Below are 19,462 nucleotides of genomic sequence, written 5' to 3'. Positions count from 1 at the left end.
GCTACCCATCACATGCTGTTTATATGTTGGCTGTGTTGTCTCCACTTGTCTTGTTGTTGTGTTGCTTTATCTTATGGTGTGTTAGGTGTTATACTGGAGGACCACAATGGAAATAAGGCTTTGGGTTTTCATCCTTGGTGATATTTAACTTTATGTAATGACTGCAGGGCATTATTTATATTGTTTTTTTATTGTCAAAATTAATCAAAAAATGCATCTGGAGATGATGCCAATTCTGAAAACTTTTTTCAAAAGTGAACATCTTTGTGTGTTTGTGTAGCGGTGCTGTTCCTGGAGCACTGGAAGCGTCGGCAGATCAGTTTGAGCTTCAGTTGGGATCTGACTGGCATCGAGGATGATGAGGTATGTACAGCACGCACATATGCATACACACACATATACATACACACACACACACACACTTAAAGAATCTCACTCATATTTAGATACTAATACTGCAAAAATAATGTACAAACATGAATATGCCTCCTGTTCGTCTCTTCAGGAACATCCCAGGCCAAAATACGAGACCATCCTCCTTCAGAAGAGACAGAGGAAGCAGAAAAATAAAAAGAAGAAGAAAAAGAATGAGGTAGGGAAGAAAATAAACCATTATTTAAATGCTTAGGACCACATTTCCCATAAAGCCTGTTTGCAAAAGACATGTCGAACACACAAGTGTTATATAATTAAATATAAACAATGTATGAATTCCATTCTCATAGCGGGACCTGACTGTCAACAGTTCCAATAGAAAGGTATTTTAAAGTTAAACTCATTTATTTTGATAAAATGTGCAGCAGACTGTGACATTCATCTGAATTACAGCAGGTTTTAAAACACTCATGCCTCACGATTACCATAAGTACACTGTAGTGCATTCTGTGGGGGAAACAGTGTACTGTAATCAGCTGATCATCTTCCACCTGGCTCAGTCTTCACAGTTGGAATCAGATGGTTCTTGATGATCCAGATGGATGCTGATAGATCTCCAAAGCGTGTGGCAGACATTAGTGTGATGATCTAATGATTAGGAATGATCTAGATTCCCTCTGTAAATTGGGTCAATCACAGTCCTGTTGGCCCACATACACTTTGCTTGGGGAACAGATGGCTTCCTGCCACAACCCGATTGAGGCAGGAACTAATTGACACGGTACATGACACCCACCACACCATCCCAAAACCTGATCTGGGGGTAACAGTAGGAAACCTCAAGGATTCCACTGGTGTTTTTTAGTTGTGGTGAAAGTGTCAACACACGCCACCTGCTGGCTGTCTTTAAGAAAAATAAAAAGCATCACACAGTCCCCCCACAAGGACTAGAAATGGTTGATTATGTACAATTATACCATGGCCTCTAATTAGCAGCTGCAACAGCTTGTGGCAGTATTTCTACCTTGTGAGTCTGTGTGAGTGTGGTCTTGACGACATCTACTGCAGAAACAGCCACAGAAGCTTTTATGAGCGCTTTCCAGGTATTTTCCTGAGTGTCTGTCTGTAAAGATTTTCTCAACACTATGGTAAACGTACAGATGCAGTCACAAAACTTTACAAGTGTATAGTTGAGATCAAAATAAAGGTCAAGCTTGAAGTTGGGTGTGGTCTTAGCAAGGGTGCTGGAGGCAGGGTGGTCTAAAGCAGGGAAGCAGCCTTGGCCTCCCGCTTTACGTCCCTGACCCATTTAGTGCTGCAACTGGTGTGATCCCATTACAAGAGGTCTCTTGTTGGCTTTGAGTTGGGTGGTGTTTGCCTCTTTTTTATCTCTTATAATCATGGAACGTATAACTTGTTGGGTATTACCAGACATTTGCAAAATTAAGATACAAGACAAGTCATAAAAGTTAACTGAATTTCATATTTCACTGTGGCTTGGAATTCACACCAGAATACACTGTCTTTTTACATATAACCATATTAGGTATGCTGTTGTAATACGGTGATAAATGCTCCAGTTATTTTGCAGTTCATAGTTCCAAATGGCATGATTTCTGTCATTAGTGAGACTTGTAGTGTGATACTTAATAATGAAATAATATAACTATATTCAAATAAAATGAGATCAAGATAGGGTAGTGTCTGTACAGTGGACAGAAAATGACACAATTGAGATTGTGCATGCTTTTGTATTCCATTTGTGCTTGTGTGTGTGTGTGTGTGTGTGTGTGTGTTTGCGCACTTGTGCATGTCCGTTTGTGACCTGTTCCTCTGTCTTGCAGCCAGAGAAGCAGGAGGACGGGACAGTGACAGGGAAGGACAGATGGAGACAAAAACTTCTGTCTGCCATGGCTGCAGGAATACCGGTAACCCCTCCTCTCCTCTCCTCTCCTCTCCTCTCTTCTCCTCTCCTCTCCTCTCCTCTCCTCTCCTCTCCTCTCCTCTCCTCTCCTCTCCTCTCCTCTCCTCTTACCTTCCTTCTACTCTCACTCTCACTCTCCTTTCCCTCTTTTTTCCTCTTCCCCCTCACCTCCCTCTACTCCTCCTTTTCACTTCCCTTTCCCTCTCCTTTGGCCTCTTCTCCTCTCCTGCAGGCTGCTGTCTATCTGTTCTTCTCTTCCTGTCCCATCCTCTGGCTTCTACAGTCTCAACTTCTCAGGTATTTGTTTGTGAAACTTACTATGCATTGTTACGTTAATACATATATCAAATACTCTTCACATCTCTTTATGGGACTCAAAGCATGACTGAACTGTTTTTTTCCCTGAGCTTCAACTATTAAGATCTATTAACTATTAACATCCATAATAATTGAAGTTTTTATTCAAAGCAGCCTGCTGGATATCTGTATTAGCAAGTATTTTGCTTCCTCAATTCAATATTTCCAGTGACTGATCACTTTTGTAAGTAGGTACTGTAACACCACCTGTTTTTGTTAGAGGAAGTGTCAATATTCTCAGTGATGGACATCTCATTTTTGGAGTGAAACCTCTCAGTTATTCTAAATCTGTTTATTTACCAGCAGTGTGAGGGAACAGAATGTACTTACCTTCAGCTGAAGAGGAGACAAACCTGTTATTTTGCTGTCGGTATCAACAAAAACAGGCAGTTGTCTAGAAACTCGCAACAGGTGAAGTGTTCCAAAGCAGAGGGAAAGGTCAAAAAGTGAGTAGGAAAGCTGGAACTTTGACCAATGTACAGGCAAGTAACTATATAGTTACAATATTTAATGGCATGTTGAGGAAGGACAAGATGGACAAGAGCTGATGCTGATGAAAGATTTACAGTCTCTTTGGTTCCTCCTTTTCCCCGTTGGATAATGTTTGAGAACTCCTACATACACACCAACAAAACACACACATACACTGGCTTCAAGAAGACTGACAGAGAGTGTGACTGCCTTATTAAATATTAACGGATAAGGCTGGAGACATTTTTGTTGTCAACAAATCCCTCAAAGACTAAATGCAAAACTTCCTCTGTACCATAGAGCTCCATTATTGTACAATAACTTAAATAACAATAAGGGAGTCACACAGTTGCACTCATCATCACAAACATACCGACTATAGTTTATTTTGAGCCTTAATTACTAACTTGTAACCTAATGTGTCTTAATCTGCATCATAAAATAAACCCCAACAAATACACAGGTTAAAGGATTATAAAGCTGACTGCAGGAGAGCGGTTATCCTAATCTTTATTATCCCACGTTAAGCTGGCATTTGGACCGACCGTGTAACTAATAACACTAATGATAGTTTATTATGCTTGGTGGCTCACTGATATGGCTTACTCAAATACCTCAATGAAACTGAGTTGTCAGTAATTAATGTCAATAATTTATGCCTGTGCTTTTCCTCCAATGACAAGTCAACAGAACTGCTGCTTGAATTCTGTAATGATAATTCTGCACCTGCAACCAATTGTCTGTGCAACTGAATTAAAAAAGACAAAGAGCACAAGACATGAAGGAAGACAAAGAGGAAAAACACAATGAGAGAGAGAGAGAGAGAGAGACTTAGAGAAGTAGAGGGATGGAGAGAAGTGGAGGGAGGGCCGCTGAGTGGGAGTGAGGCATGCTGGGCAGGAAGCCAGGGGTAAGATTAGGGAACGTCACTATGGCGACACAAAAATCGCTTTCTCTCTCACACACATGAACCATTTTAGTTGTTGCCTGTGTTGCCTCAAATCAGGCAATTTGGCACATTAAAGTGCTTTTTCATCATGTGACGGACATCCAGTTCTATTTACTTTTTAAAATTACTTGCTGGTTAATTTATTATCTGAAGCAAAGTCTGTTCTTCAATGCCAGACAGTTCTCTGTCAAAACTTATCACATCATTTCTTAAATGTAGAGCTGTCACTGCTGATAATGTGAGACATGTCCAAAGAGCTAAAATAAGATTATATAGACAGGACCATTATTAATTTTTTAGCAATGGAGAGCCAGCACAAGCACTTATGCATCTGGCTTACGACCATTCTTTGCTGGTTATTACAATGGCAGCACTAGATGTATAATAATATGCACCTGCCAGTTAAAGACAGCAGTCAGAGTACAAGAGCTGCTCCTATCGGTCACTGCTGCAGCTTACAGCATGTAACAATGAGCTTGACCAAACAAGTGTGTGAAACTTTCACATAGACGTCTGTAACGCCTGGGAATGTAAGAATGCCCACAAACGTAATAAACCATAAAAGTAATACAAATCTGCAGTTTTTAATTTATTAATCCGACAAACGTAATACATTTCCCACAAAAGTAATAGCTGCTGGCTTCTACAAACTTAACACGCGATTTATCACAAATGTAATAACTATTACGTTTGCAGGGACTTATTTCGTATGTGGGGGAGTGAAAATCTTCAACTTTCAATATTGTAATAAGTTCCCACAAATGTAATAAGGCAAAGAATAATGGTCGTTGTTGTCTGTTTGTTTGCCTATACACACACTACTAATAGGCTACTACCTGTGGGTGAAAAATCCAGCTGCTGGCTCTCCTCTCCGCTATCACACAACAGACCCTCCCTGAACGTACGCACGCAAGCAGCGTTCTCATTTATTTAGTTCACAAAATTATTTTGTGTTTAAACAGATTTATGTATTGCATAGGCATTAATCAATGAGCTTATTTATATTTTTTATATTCAAATGTACTGGTATGAATGCCACAACAACAATATTGCCAAAGTGTGTGTGTGTAGTGTGTTTATCTGTTTGTGTTTACAGATGAGTTTAATATGTCCATACCCATGGTCAGTATGGGTAGTATATGTATAGGCAAACAAACAAACAACAACAACCACAACGACCATTATTCATTGTGTTATTAGATTTGTAGGAACTTATATATATACACCATACTATATTGAAAGTTGAATTTTTTCACTTCCCCACAAATGTAATAGCCTAAGTCCCTGTGGGAAATCGTGTGTTACGTTTATAGTAGGCAGCGGCTATTACGTTTGCGGAAAATGTATTACGTTTTTGGGATTATTGCATTAAAAGCTGCAGATTTTTTATTACGTTAGTGGGCATTATTACATTCACGGGCGTTACAGACATCCATTCAGAGTTTTAAAAACTACTCCACCCAGAGCTTTATTTACTTGCATTTCTTAATTGGATGACTGTAAGTCAAGAATTCCGCCAAGATCATATCAGCCGGGAACCACAGGAGGGCTCTGAACTGTTACTTCAGCAACTTTACATACATACATATATATATATATATATATATATATATATATATATATATATATATGGCCCTATATATATATAAAATGAAGCATTTCATTCACTTGTTTAATCCTTTACTAGTCCCTATATAGAAGATACTCAGAAGTGTTCAGTAAATTGAGATTTCTGACACCTATGACTAATCAACATTTTGTGGATACAGAGTGTGAATTGATGATAGTACGGTGTGTGTCTGTGTGTGTGTGTGTGTGTGTGTGTGTGTGTGTGTGTGTGTGTGTGTAAATCTTGGTCAGTTTTGCACCTTTATTATTGTATTATATGATTGCACACAGGTTTGCATGTTGTATGCACTGCATGCTTGTCTCTTTAATTATTTATTATTTATTCATTTATGTGACAAAGAACATACCACCCAGAACACTCCTATTAGGGCACACACGGTTTGGAGAAATAGAGCGAGATACAGAGAGAGGGAGGAGGACGAACAGAGGGAGCGAGTGACAGAGAAATAAAGATTGTCTCTGTCACGAGATGAAGGCTTTTGCTGGGCTTTCCTCAATGGAGGTAACAAGCCAAATATAACACCTGACCCATTTACTACTACCAACACACACACACACACACACACACACACAAACATAGATACACACACTCACACTTCCACTCTGAAGGTCTTTTTGTCCTCCAAAATTTGAATCACAAATTTATAAACCTGTATGTGTGTATGAAATATACAAAAAATAATGAAAACCTCTTTAGTCTTTAATCTTGTGTTATTTAAGGCTCGTGCCCAAAAATCCATTACCATAATAGAGCTTCGATTACCAAACAAGCTCAGATTAACAAACAAGTGGCTGGACATAAAAACGTGTTAACAGCCTGTACTGTCCTGTTGAATCTGCTTCAGTGTTTCTATTTATCTAGTTTATATATTGTCTCTTTGCCTTGTTCTGTTGTTTTACTTAATCATTTTCTTTTTCTATACTAATTTTAAGTACTGTTCCATCAACCTGCCCTGGGACTACAGGTGGAAACAGCAATCTGGTAGAACCTGGCACGAGCATATTCTCTTGTTGTACAAGATTAATGTTTCATTGTGCGCTGTCCCTGTCTGAAATAAATAAATTACAATTACAATTACAACAACTAGTTGTGAACTTTAATCTAAAACCCTTGCTCAGAGACTGATTAATTTTACTGTCTCAGCCTGAGTGGAAGATACAATTATAGACCATGAGCATATATAAATACGCATAAAGTTGGAATCATTTAGTTTTCAGACACAATCCTCTGTTAATTGTGGTTTCATTTTTATTGTGATATGTTTGAAAGAGATTGATTAATTAATAACGTTTTGAGAAGATATACACTTTATCTGTCAAGAATAAATCACATTGTCACAATCATTTCATGGAAAGAAATGAAAAATGTTTATTTCCAACTTCATGAGCAACAGTACGGTGTACATTTTATGGTGACAAATGTTCTATCGTTTTTGAAGAAAACAGTCCATTATTTATCATTATGAGACATTTTTGATATGGGGAAATTCCAGATTTACAACTCTTAAAGGTGTTTCTTTGATATTTATATTCAATAAAGATGCATACATTGAGTTTTTATGTAGTTGTGACTATGTGAGTGGTTTTATTCCAAGTGACTATTATAAATCAAACAACTTTGATATAATAATTATATTTTATAAGTCTAAGCTGGAGTGAGCATGTTGTACCGAAGGTTTTATCCACCCTTATGACACCACAGCGGTTCAAGAAGGTCTAGAGAAAGCTTGAGGTTCATTTATCATTTAATTCCCTCACACTTCAAGTGCAGATGCATTGAGACTGACAGTCCTCACATTTTCAACTTGAACAGTTTTAAGCGAAATCTTCAGCAAAGATGTTTGGAACAAGCTTCAACACCTTGCAGAGGCCAAATGATCCCATGGTAAGTTGATTAAATGTGTTTTAATTGTGTCCTTTCACAGATAGAAAATTGTCTCCCATTAGCCATTTCTCCATGGCTATAAAAGGTAGTTTAATTTATCAGTCTACTTATTTATTTACTAAAATGTCTTATTATGTTTTGAAGTTGCTTGACAAGCAGTAATGTCATCAGGAATTTTAACAAAATTAATATTATAATCAAGTTGATTATAAGATAAATTATGTGATGATTTGATTATTCTTTGATTAAACTCAATGTGACTTATTTATTCATGTAATTTAGCTTTACATTTCTTGTTTTCAGCAGTTTAAGTTTAAATAAGAGATGGTCTAAACGTGTCCATTGTATTCTCTTTTTTTCTAGCATTACAAAGGTCACAAAGATCCTCTCAAGGGTGCCACCAGGACCAAGAGTTTAATGGAAGATGACAAACTCTGGTGGGAAACAGTCGTGGAGGCTCGTAGAAAGCCAGATGCCCCAGTTGCTGGTTGCTTCAGGGACACTGAAAGAGAATCCGTCAAAGTTAAGCTGACTTTGCCACTGGGGATTCCACCTGAGGGTCAAGAGAAGATGGCTATCTCAAAGAGGAGTCCAAGTCCCACCAGATGATGCAAGAGCAAAGTTGGAGAGTCTGACAGAGATTCCAGACTCCAGTGTACCACAGTCATGGGCACAAAAAGAAAGCCTGAGATCCACCAAAAACCCTCCAAAAGGACATGGGAAGATGTTTATCCAGCTGGGGTTAGAAAGCAAGTGTTTTATCCCTTTTTTGTATCGGTGATCTACTATTATTCTGAAGATTCAAAAATGACTTTTCACCCAGTCGCGGTCCAGGTGGGAAGAGGAGAAGAGTGGATGAACAGCAGGCAAACAAGAAGGATCCTGGGATGAGTACTTCAGATTCTTTTTGTTCCAGGGCCACTGAAGGGAAATCCTTCAGAGTCCAGAAGACTTTGATGGTGCGGATTCCATCTGAGGCCCAAAAGAAGATGGATACCTGCACAAGGAGTCCCAGCCCTGCCAAATGCTCCACAAGTGCTGATGGAGAGTCCACCAGAGTCAAGTGGACTCTGAAAGATGGCTTGGAGGCCCAACAACGACCTTTCCAAAAAAGGAAATGGGAGCCTGGTAATCCAGCCGACAACAGAAGGTGTTTCATCATTTCCCTGTATTGAAGATGTACTATAGCTGTTAAGATTCTGGAGATTCAAACGACTTTTCATCTTTGTCTGACAGGCACAGGTACATTACTTTATAGCAAACTACAAACACTTGGCACTTGTATTTGATTGTTTACAGTTTCAAGTTTGAATTTGTTGAATCAATTCTTTATTCTTGGACAAAAGGGGAAATCCTGGTCTAAATACAACCAGCACGCCAGCTGTCCTTTGCTCTACGCCTTCAAACCAAAGGGGACAAAGAGGACCACAACTCACCTGTCGATCCACACCTTCGGACCAAAGGAGACAAAATGGGCTCATGCCAGAAGACGGAGAAACCCACAGAACAAGCTTCATGGTCAATAATTAAATGACTGAAAATATATTTAATTTGTTGATATTCACTTAACAATGTGACCTCCTATTTTACAATTCACATGTGTCTTGCTCTTTTACAGTTTGAAGTATGTCCACTTTTTAAAAACACTTTGATTCAAAGATACCTCTCTGTTATTTAAAATGTATTGAAAATGAACCACACTAAAATTAAACCCACTCACACAGAAATAAAAGTGCTCCTTTCCTCTCAGCCCTTCAAGTCTCCTCCGTAATGTGAACTTCACTGCTTCAATGTGTCTGAAAAGGTTTCATTTGGATCTCAAGGTTGTACAGCAAGTGGTTTAGGTTTAGGTGCCATCACACCCTTGAGCTTATACTATCTACTAAGTCACTATTATTTCACTCTTTTTATTTCTATGCCCATCTTAAGATATGTCAGATAGATATATTTATTGGTTTTATATGGTATTGTTATGGTATTAGAGCTGAGTGAGTTTGAGTGTTTTTATCTGTTGGACAACACAGAGGGAGCAACATGTCTGAGCTCAGATGGAAGAGAATCACTGAACCAGACGGTCGAAAGACTGTGTCATTCTGATCGTCTGGCACCAATCTGCATACAGTGAGTGGATATTAGCTAAATATTGGTCAAAGAAAGAAGCATTAAGAGCACTTTTACTTTTTCACACTTTATTGTTTTTTACACATTAACAATACAAAACACAGAAACAGAACTATTAGGAACAACTCGTCCCTACCCTTTAGGGCAGCTTGTAACCTTTCATGAGGGAGGATATCAAAGATCTCCCTGTCAAAGGGTGACACGAGGTGGAAGAGTTTTGATCCAGTTTTTTAATATACACTTTCAAGCAACTAGAAGGAGTTTATCAAGGAGCTTATGATGTGATCTTTTACTTTTTCATTTGGTATAAACTTTTTTATTTAGAGCTGTTTAATGGCCAAAGTACAACAGCAATGCCACACAGAGCACAAAACATTGAGGTTAAAACAGTTAAAGTCAAATATTCCAACCTTTCCAATCAATAATCAATGTGTCATTAGCGACAGCCTCCTTTTCTTGGAGATGTCAAAGTCCTCTGTAAACACCTGTCGGCTGCATACTATCACAAACTTTAGGTCTGCATATACTACATGTTTTAATTACTATTATTTAAAATACATTATTTAGAGGTGTAACAAAACAGTGTTAAAGTAGAGAGCAGTGTGTTGGATTAAGTCAAGGTTGTGTTTATTGTATATGTCTGTGAATAGATTCAGCACACACTGCAGGTTGCACTGTGCTCGTGTTTCCACTAGATGGTGCTGTTGTGTTGCTAATTAGCATATATTGGGTCTTTGAATGTACTCTCTCTGGTCTGTACACTGCAAAACAGGGTCTAAAAACAAGATAAAAACACTAAATCTGATTATCTCTTTTTTTTAAATTATCTTGCTGCATGGACAGATAATTTCACTTGACAAGATTTCTTAAATTAAGATTATTAATCTAGAAATAATATGTTGAATGCTTAAAATAAGGAATGAACTCTTAAAACAAGATAAATTATCTAACACTTCTAAATCTAAAGTTTTATTATCTTGGTAAGAACCAACTAATTGTCAGTGCACTCTGCTCGGGCCAGTTCATCTCTGCTTGCAGCTTTAATTTATCTTGTTTTAAGAGTTAATTTCTTATTTTAAGCGTTCAACATGCTTATTTCTAGATTTAATGATCTTATTTATGAAATCTTGTCAAGTGAAATCATCTGTCCATGCAGCAAGATGATTTCCCTCAGAAAAAGAGTGTTTTTACCCTGTTTTTAGACACACCTTTTGAGTGAGTATGAGAGAGGAGTCAGCAGGTTAGAGGGCACCAATAAAGAATGATGGAAGGATTTTTACCCTACTTTTTAAAAACCCACTATTCAGAACTTTGGGAATTGAGCCCACTTTTCGAAACATTCTCTTTGGAAGACTAAAAGATGCAGAACAGATCAGAGTTACTGGTCTCACATGTTGCCCACTGATGAAATGAATGTTGATAGAATGAAAGGTTTTAGTCCCACCCTGACAATACCGGTGGATGTATCATGAACATGAACACATAATACAAATACAGTCTTATCTTTTGTTACGACTCAGGGCCTTCCTCTAAAGGGAGATCAGCAAATAAGTTTATTTCCCTAAAATGTCTAAATATCTAACTATTCCTTTGAGTCGAGATCATGGACTTTGTCAAATGTTCTGCATAAAGTTGTCCAGAAATGCTGTATAACGCCAAACACACAAGTGCAGCTTGCCACAATAATTGCATTTTTTTTAGCCTGGAGTAGTGTTCATGTTTATCATGTGGGAAGAAATTATTTCTAACATAGGTCAACGCATCAAAGGAGTCACAGGACTGTGTTTACTAATCGGCTGTGGATATTCTCTGTCCACAGCTAGTTCAGCTTGGAGCAGTTGTTGTACTATTCCATAGACATTACATGGCACTATGCTGCTGCATAATGGTTGATGCCCACTATAAGCAGTGAGCCTGGTGACAAAATTTGCATCCATTCATTGTGTATTGGGAGCGGGTAATTTGCTGCACACAGCATGTTGGGAAACCTGGTGATAAGGGTCAAGCTGAACAAGTAGGGCATGACACAGTAGCTATATGTTACTATAAAGTTAATACTTTATCCATATATTCTCAAATACATGCCTTTTAGCTTTTAATATACAACTTATTCTTTTAAGCCTTGGCTTGTTAACTTTTGTACTGTCTGAAAATCAATGTCCCTTTCTTATCTACAGAATCAATATTATTTCATTTCAATACTAAAACGCCTCAAACAATAATTCCTATATTAATGTCTGGGCACATGGATAAACTACTCCATGGGACAAAAACATTTGGTCAACCTGGTTTCTAAATGTAGGATGCAGACTGTAAAACGGGCCATTGTGCTGCGTTATGTGTCTCTGATGAGATGTGGTAACACTTCCTGTGGAGGCGGTGAATTACTGATGCTGCTGCTGCTTCAACTCTCCATTCAGCTTTGACAAAACATTGGAAAGCAGGAGAGCAAACAGTGACAAAGCTTTTCACATGAGGACATGAAAGAGATGTTTTCAATCAATGCAGATTTGCGAAAAAGCTTTTTTCTTCCTTCTCTTTTATGATGTCTCATTAGGCCGATCTTTGTTCTGCATCACAGATCCCCCAACAAAAAATAATGAAGCATTGGACATTATATGAGTGATGCTAACTTTACATCACCTTTCCTCTCTTGTCCCCCTGTCCTTCCTCTCAGGCTGCCATAGAGAAGTTGACCTGGAAAGACCGTCTTCCTGGATACTTCATCAACGTTTCCTCCATCCTCTTTATGGTTAGTACATAGAAATCAGGTTAATGCTCTCCTTAGGATCATACATTCCTTTCTATATGGATGAAAGCACTTTAGATAGAATAATAAACATGTGTATGATACAGCTAATGTACTTAAATGGATATATGACTGACCTACATTGATGTGTTCTTTGAAATATTAATTCCAACCTCTACACTGTGAATATCGGATAAATACGGTCGAGCAATTACTTATTTATTTCCTTTCTTTTTTTTCTCCTTTCTGCTCCCAGTTTGGTTTGACGTTTTCAGCAGTTTTCGGCGTCATCATCTACCGCATCACGGTATCGGCCCTGATGGCGATGAGCCCCGACCCGGAGACCAAGTCAAACGTCCGGGTGACGGTGACAGCCACCGCGGTCATCATCAACCTGGTGGTCATTCTGATCCTCGATGAAATCTACGGCGCCGTGGCACTGTGGCTGACCGAGCTAGGTACAGAAACACGTACAGTAGAAGTTACATACAGCAGTGGTGTAGGACTCGAGATCGGTCTTGGTCTCGGAAAACGGTCTCAAGACCTTTTTTAGAAGGTCTCGGTCTCTTTTTGGAATCGACTGCAGTTTTACTCTGTCTTGTCTCGGTCTCGGACAAAGCGGACTCTGAATTTTATTTCAAGACCAGTCAAGACCACATCTGGGCATTTTTGGATTTACTTGTTAATATCGTTACTGTGATTTTGCGTAAATCGTATTGCTTCGACTACAACCAATTCACATGACTCATATATCATTTGAAATTGTTGTCACCGTTAACGGCTGTCACCCCTCCCGCCTCCTTTCACACTAGTGATGGGAATTTGGTCTCTTTTTAGTGAGCCAGATCATTTGTCTCAGCTCACCAAGAAGAGCAAATGGCTCTTCATTTTACCACTTACACCTTTTATAATACAGCCAAATTTAGCGCTGTTTTGATTGTGATTTGTATTTGAACACATATATCACTTACATTTCAATAAATTGCTGTAGCCAGTTGCATTTATAGTTGTAAAATCCCTTGTAACTCTCTAACTAGAACCACTCTGCTACACAAAGCAGATAGAAAATGCCTATAAAAACCTGAGCATAAAAATTAAAAAAGGACAGCTATTGACATTTTAATTTTTTTAAATTTAAACTAACACGTAACAAAACAAGTAACGTACTGAATAAATAGAAATTAAATACAGCAATCAAGTAAAAGTGCTTTGTTAATGCCAACAAAAAACTAAATATTTTTGGTATAGAGTAAAAATAATAATAAATAAACAACATAAAAATAAATATAATACAATGAAAAACAGCAGCGTCCAACAGTTTTAGGTGTCTCAGCGCTGCCACCCCCCCTCCCTGCTTGGTGGTATGATCCTTGTCAATCCTCACATGATTGGTTCACACAGCATGCACGTGACACCTGTAGTCAGCGTCCGCACCACCCACTGGTACTTTTCCTAACGAGTAAAAAGAAAAAAAAAAGAACGGCTTGCTGACGGACGTGAGCCAGCTCCCATTGTTCACTTAAAAGAGAGGTTCACTCTGAACCGGCTCATTCGCAACCAAGACATCACTATTTCACACGCCCCCCCCACAGAAGAACATGTGAGTGACAGGAGAAGACGCCATGACAAGATGTCAGCCAACTCATCTGTAATGAAATTTGGTGACCTGAACCACAAAAGATTTTTTGTGCACATCTACAAAAAAAAACAAAGAAAACACAGCGAAACTTAAATTAAATTAAATTCTGCAAAGCAACGCTAACGGAGACGGCTGGGACTGGTCCTGGTCCTGGTCCTGGTCTTGGTCTTGGTCTTGGTCTTGGTCTTGACTCGATCTCGACCCCTCAAGAGTCTTGGTCTTGTCTTGGTCTCTATACACCGTGGTCTTGGTAATGACTTGGTCTCGGTTTAGGTGGTCTTGACTACAACACTGATATACAGTAATCATCAAAAGTCAAAAAGATCTAATGAAGTAACACAAAACACTACACAATGAGTAAGATTTTATAAAAGAGCGTCGTATTTACTGTACAGTACACAGACACAGAGGTAGGCTTCCGTTATGTGTTTCCTTTTCCCTATAATGTGGCAGTTTTGAGGCCGTAACTTTTGACAACAAACAACAAAAATGAGCAAATAACAAACACTGCTAAAATAAACTGTATCTGAATTATATAATTATATATAAATACATTTTTTGCGGGAAAAACATTAATTTTCTCGCTTGTCAAGAGTAAGATGAGATACAGAAGCAGATTGGGACCAGGTAGGAGAAAAAATTATGAGATGAAGATTTTTTTGGTCATTATGCAGTACGAGAAAAAAGTTGAAAATAATGTTGAAATACAATTCAGAGAAAAAAAGTCTTAATGACAAGAATAAAGTCAACTTTTTGAGCTCAGTAAAGTTGGAAAGATATTCACAGATTGGTTGTTCCCGTGTCAGTAAGTCATCAGTTTGAACAGTTAGGTAGACTGCAAGCTACAGCCTGATGTTCATCGATGTCCTAAAATGAGCAATAAGGACACTATTTAAGGGTGTAGTAGTACTACAATCCCCCTGCACATAATTGAGATATTCCTGGCAGTATAGTTACTCCAACTATTGTTTTGGGAAAATCTTCTTTTATGTTATTTATGTGAATCTATTAAACGTATTGAAAAAAATCAAGTTGTAGCTTGCAGGCCGCTTTTCCAAACTCAAAAAGTTGACTTTATTGTCATATTTTCCACTTTTTTCTTGAAAGGTTTAATGAACCCCCCCCCCCCCCTCATTATTTTCTTCTCCTACCTGGCCCTAATCCTGTTCCGTAGATTGATACCACTCTCGCTATGAGAGAAGGCATCAACTTCTAATTTTGCCTGACTCTCAGCAAGAAGACCAATAAGGTATTTCCTAAGAAGTCTTTGTCTTTAAAAACTATCAATCAGCTTATCCACGTGACATTTTTCCCCCACATAAAGTAAAATAGTCTGCAGCATTTATGGGCAGTTTTGCTTTACTTTTACCATCTAAGTTAATCAGTAGAGCCATCAGAAATATGGTATTTATCAGGTTTTTAGTAATCTGTCCCACTTACATTGTCCAGATAAATTCTGTCAGCACTTTTACTTGTAATCACCATCATCTGTTTTCTGTGTGTGTGTTCGTGCGCGCATGTGTGCCAAACAGAAAGACTCTTTCTGGCTCTTGGTGGACAGTTTGATGAAACTTTGATGTTTTCATGCTCCAGTCGTCCCATCAGTCATCCCAGGAGGTTTCAAGCACATTTATATTCATATTCAAAACCTCTGAAATAGAGGAAAAGAATGGGAAGAAGTGTGAGAAAGAGGGAATGTGTGTGTGTGTGTGTGTGTGTGTGTGTGTGAGAGAGAGAGAGAAAGCGAGAGGGAGGCTGTGCCATGTGAAAAGTGCTAGATTTTAACCTACTTCCAGCACAGTGATCATGTTATGACTCAAATTCAAGAGTCAGACTGACAGAATCACCTCTTTAAACTCAGTGTTCAGTCACCATCACCATGGATTAGAGACATACTGTAGAAACATCCAACATCCATTTAAAAATACATGATAGATAGCCAAACCAGGTGTTTCAACATTTTGTTTATTTCATTCAATCTCCTCACCAAACAGTACCATGCCATGTCTTTCTTATAGTTTTACTTCACCTGTTTTTCAGAGATTCCTAAAACAGAAACCAACTTTGAGGAGCGTCTCATCCTGAAAGCCTTCTTGCTCAAGTTTATGAACGCATATGCACCCATCTTTTACGTCGCTTTCTTCAAGGGACGGTAAGTTCTGCATTCCTAAACTAGAGCCCAACTGATTTGGGATTTTTGAGACCAATACCAATACAAATTGCAAAGAGGAAAAATGTTCAGATAACCGATATGGCAGCTGAATGTAAAATTACCTTTTCTAAGTGGATTGGGGACCAATTTTGTACCCATGTGACTCTGCAAAGATATTCAGAAGGTTTCTTCCTTAAACAAATAACTTTATTCAAGTATATCTAACATTAAGGGTGTTTCCACTACCGCCTAATACCCGGAATGAGGCGTGTCTCACTTGCCGAAACGCCCCTAATTTGAATATGAGCAGCCCTGACCGGTCTTTTGTCCGGCCTTTGTTTGACCCTGTCAAAGTTAAATGGTAAATTGAGTGCACTTATAAAGTGCTTTTATCCAAAGCCCTTTACACTGCACACTATGCACTACAATCATTCACCCATTCACACACACATTCATACTGGTAGCCGAGGCCTCTACCAATTGAGCCACAGCCGCCTTGAAGAGCAGGGCCATTTTTCTCCCCTGAAAAAAGCCTGGTTGCTAATTGGATAGAATGCTAAGCAGGATGTGACATAGTACTCTACACGACAACAACACACGCCATTTGTAAAAGCCGGCAAAGCAGTGTTGCCAACCTAGTGACTTTGTTGCTATATTTAGCAACTTTTCAGACCCCCTTAGCGACTATTTTTCAGAGCGACAGGCGACAAATCCAGCGACTTTTTCTGGTGTTGTTGGAGACTTTTGGAGACTCATTCTTACTCTTCTTAACGAGCTGCGGGGGCCAGCGGCTCGTTAAGAAGAGTAAGAACAAGTTGAAGCAGCACATTCCTCCTGCAGCAGTCTCTCCCAGCTGCAGAGCCGGAGGGGATGTTAACCCCTTAGCGTCCGGTCTGCAAATTTCTGATAGCACAATGTGTATGTGCTGCTGCTGCAGGAGGTGTTCACTTAGCAATTTACCATCACTATGTTTATGATCAGCGGAGACGCTGTGCATAATTAGCCATGCTGCTTTGTTTATGATCAGCGCCTGACGTTGTGCACAGTTAGCGACGGTGGCCACAGTTCATCTCCCGTGTTTAATCCGTTGCGTATGTAATCACGGATCATGGTCGAAACTGTCGCTAAGCGATTATGCGACGATGGAGAACCATACGTCACCTCTGGAGTCTCATAAATCCCTCTGGGGGCCTTTTTGTAATGAGACACGCAGAGTGACCGGACTTTTAGGAGGGTGTGGCCTGAGACTTTCCCCGTGGACACTCTTCCCCCTAAAGGAAACACAGCTAATATTATACATTAGATGTAGATCATCGTCAACCAATCCTATAAATAATACTGAGAAAGTAGTTATTATAAAATAAAAAGCTTAATAGACATCGGTATTCATTTATATTTGTTTATTTGTATAGAGACAAGTATGTAGCATTAATCAGTGCCACACTCTCTCTCGAATGAATGAACCAACAACAAATGCACATGAGACCTTACAAACACAAGCTCAGAACTATATGATATGTGTCTTCAATTGCTGACCATTTAAAAACAGAATAAATTAAAAATAAATGGTATACACCATTTTTAAATCACCCTAAGCATTGTTTTCTGCATTTAATGTTCTGTAAAAACAGTTTTCAAATCAGCACACACTAGGCGATATATATTCCGATACCTATAGATATCGATATGCCTTTGATAGGCCAATATCAGACGATATTCAGTCAATAGATATATCTGTCAGGCTCTGTCCAGAACATCAGTTTTACATGTGTTTGTTAGCTAAACACTGAAGATTTTCCTAAACAATACAGGAACATTTGCAGGCCAATACCAGCTTTCTGAAGCATTTTGTGCGTCTCCCGAACACAACACGGAATGCATGCATTGAATTTCAATCCATGCTGTCTATTTCAGTACTTTCACTTTCAAGAGCTTACTTTTGATACACTACTCTGATACTGTGTCAAACTACGGGTCTGTGAAGTTAGGAATAACTACTTAGAGAAAGCTACTGGTTGCATGGGAACTATGTTACCTGTTAACAATTTTGGTGGAAAACTTCCATCATATGCTGCTCCCTAAATTGTCATCAAAACCTTGAGCACTGCTACCAGAGCATTGCTATCCAAGTAACGCTTCTCAGTCCTTATCGTGTGTCTGTGTGCTTTTGCAGGTTTGCTGGTCGACCTGGAAATTATGTATACGTCTTTAATGATTATCGAATGGAAGAGGTTTGTTTTTCCAACTTTGTATCTATGTTTCTCCTCATCCAGCTAAATAAGTGAAACATAAAGTGACATAAAGTGTACAAATGAAGTGTGTGTCTCCCTCAGTGTGCGCCAGGAGGCTGCCTCATTGAGTTGTGCATTCAGCTCAGCATCATCATGCTGGGGAAGCAGCTGATCCAGAACAACATCTTTGAGATCGGCATCCCGTAAGTAGACTATTCACTATGGGAGTTTTTGTACCCCGATCTGGAGACATGAAATGCAGGAGAGCAAGTAACAGGTTATATTTTTTACTCAGGTGTCAGAGGTGAGGCAGGTCACTGGTTCTTTAGACATAACACACATACCTACAAACATGCATGTTTGCTCACAAGCACTTAAAAGATTCCCTCTCCTCTTTCTTGTTCTAATAACATTCCTTCCCATGCTTGTACAGTGGTACTTCATCTTGTGCAACAGCTCCGCTTTTACATGCAAATCCCAAAGGTCAGAGGTCAGCTCTGTTTATAACAACTGTCACACAACAGAGGTGCCTTTTGGCTTCAGGCTGCACTGTTACTGTTGCTGTAAGCTCAGTTTTACCTCCAGCCCTGTTGGTTCAGTCTCATCAAACACTGCGGTTCTTGTGGACGTCCTGAGGGATCAGCGAGCTACGGCATACACCATCCTACTATCTACATACCATCTGCTCATCTGTTTCACATTCATCCACTTTAAAGCTTTCTCCACCAGTCAAACCACAGTCTTGGTGTGTCGGCCAGTGTGTACTTTGATAAGGAATCTCAGTTGAGTGAAGGCAGTACATGAAAGGTTTAGAAAAATGTACCTGTCCCTGAAAGCTCCTGTCTAAAGATGGAAAAGATGGACCCATTTAAAAAACATGGTCCAGCCAATGTCCTCCCACTGAGGATTCAGGTCTAGGAAGACTTCACCGCCGCGTCATTCTGAGCTCACACCCATGAGACCAAAGCAAGGGACTGACC

The 19,462-nt window shown here is 39.1% G+C and overlaps 1 protein-coding gene across 3 annotated transcripts in view; it reads left to right on the top strand.

Annotated features, from left to right (window-relative positions):
* Positions 1-19,462, top strand: part of ano2b (anoctamin 2b) — an 89,881-nt gene that overhangs the window by 33,307 nt on the left and 37,112 nt on the right. Inside the window, exons 12-20 of one of the 3 annotated variants that reach the window (XM_059325718.1) lie at positions 281-363; positions 506-592; positions 726-758; positions 2,220-2,303; positions 12,389-12,463; positions 12,717-12,918; positions 16,140-16,251; positions 18,425-18,482; positions 18,585-18,685. In XM_059325718.1, coding sequence (XP_059181701.1) covers positions 281-363; positions 506-592; positions 726-758; positions 2,220-2,303; positions 12,389-12,463; positions 12,717-12,918; positions 16,140-16,251; positions 18,425-18,482; positions 18,585-18,685 — 835 coding nt within the window. The remainder of the gene's footprint in view (positions 1-280; positions 364-505; positions 593-725; positions 759-2,219; positions 2,304-12,388; positions 12,464-12,716; positions 12,919-16,139; positions 16,252-18,424; positions 18,483-18,584; positions 18,686-19,462) is intronic. The other 2 variants (XM_059325716.1, XM_059325717.1) reach the window with 2 other exon arrangements.

This window comes from Centropristis striata, chromosome 22 (genome assembly GCF_030273125.1).
Source record: "Centropristis striata isolate RG_2023a ecotype Rhode Island chromosome 22, C.striata_1.0, whole genome shotgun sequence".
Taxonomy (NCBI): Eukaryota; Metazoa; Chordata; class Actinopteri; order Perciformes; family Serranidae; genus Centropristis; species Centropristis striata.
Note: the sequence above shows the minus strand (reverse complement) of the source record. Positions and strands in the feature narration are given on the sequence as shown.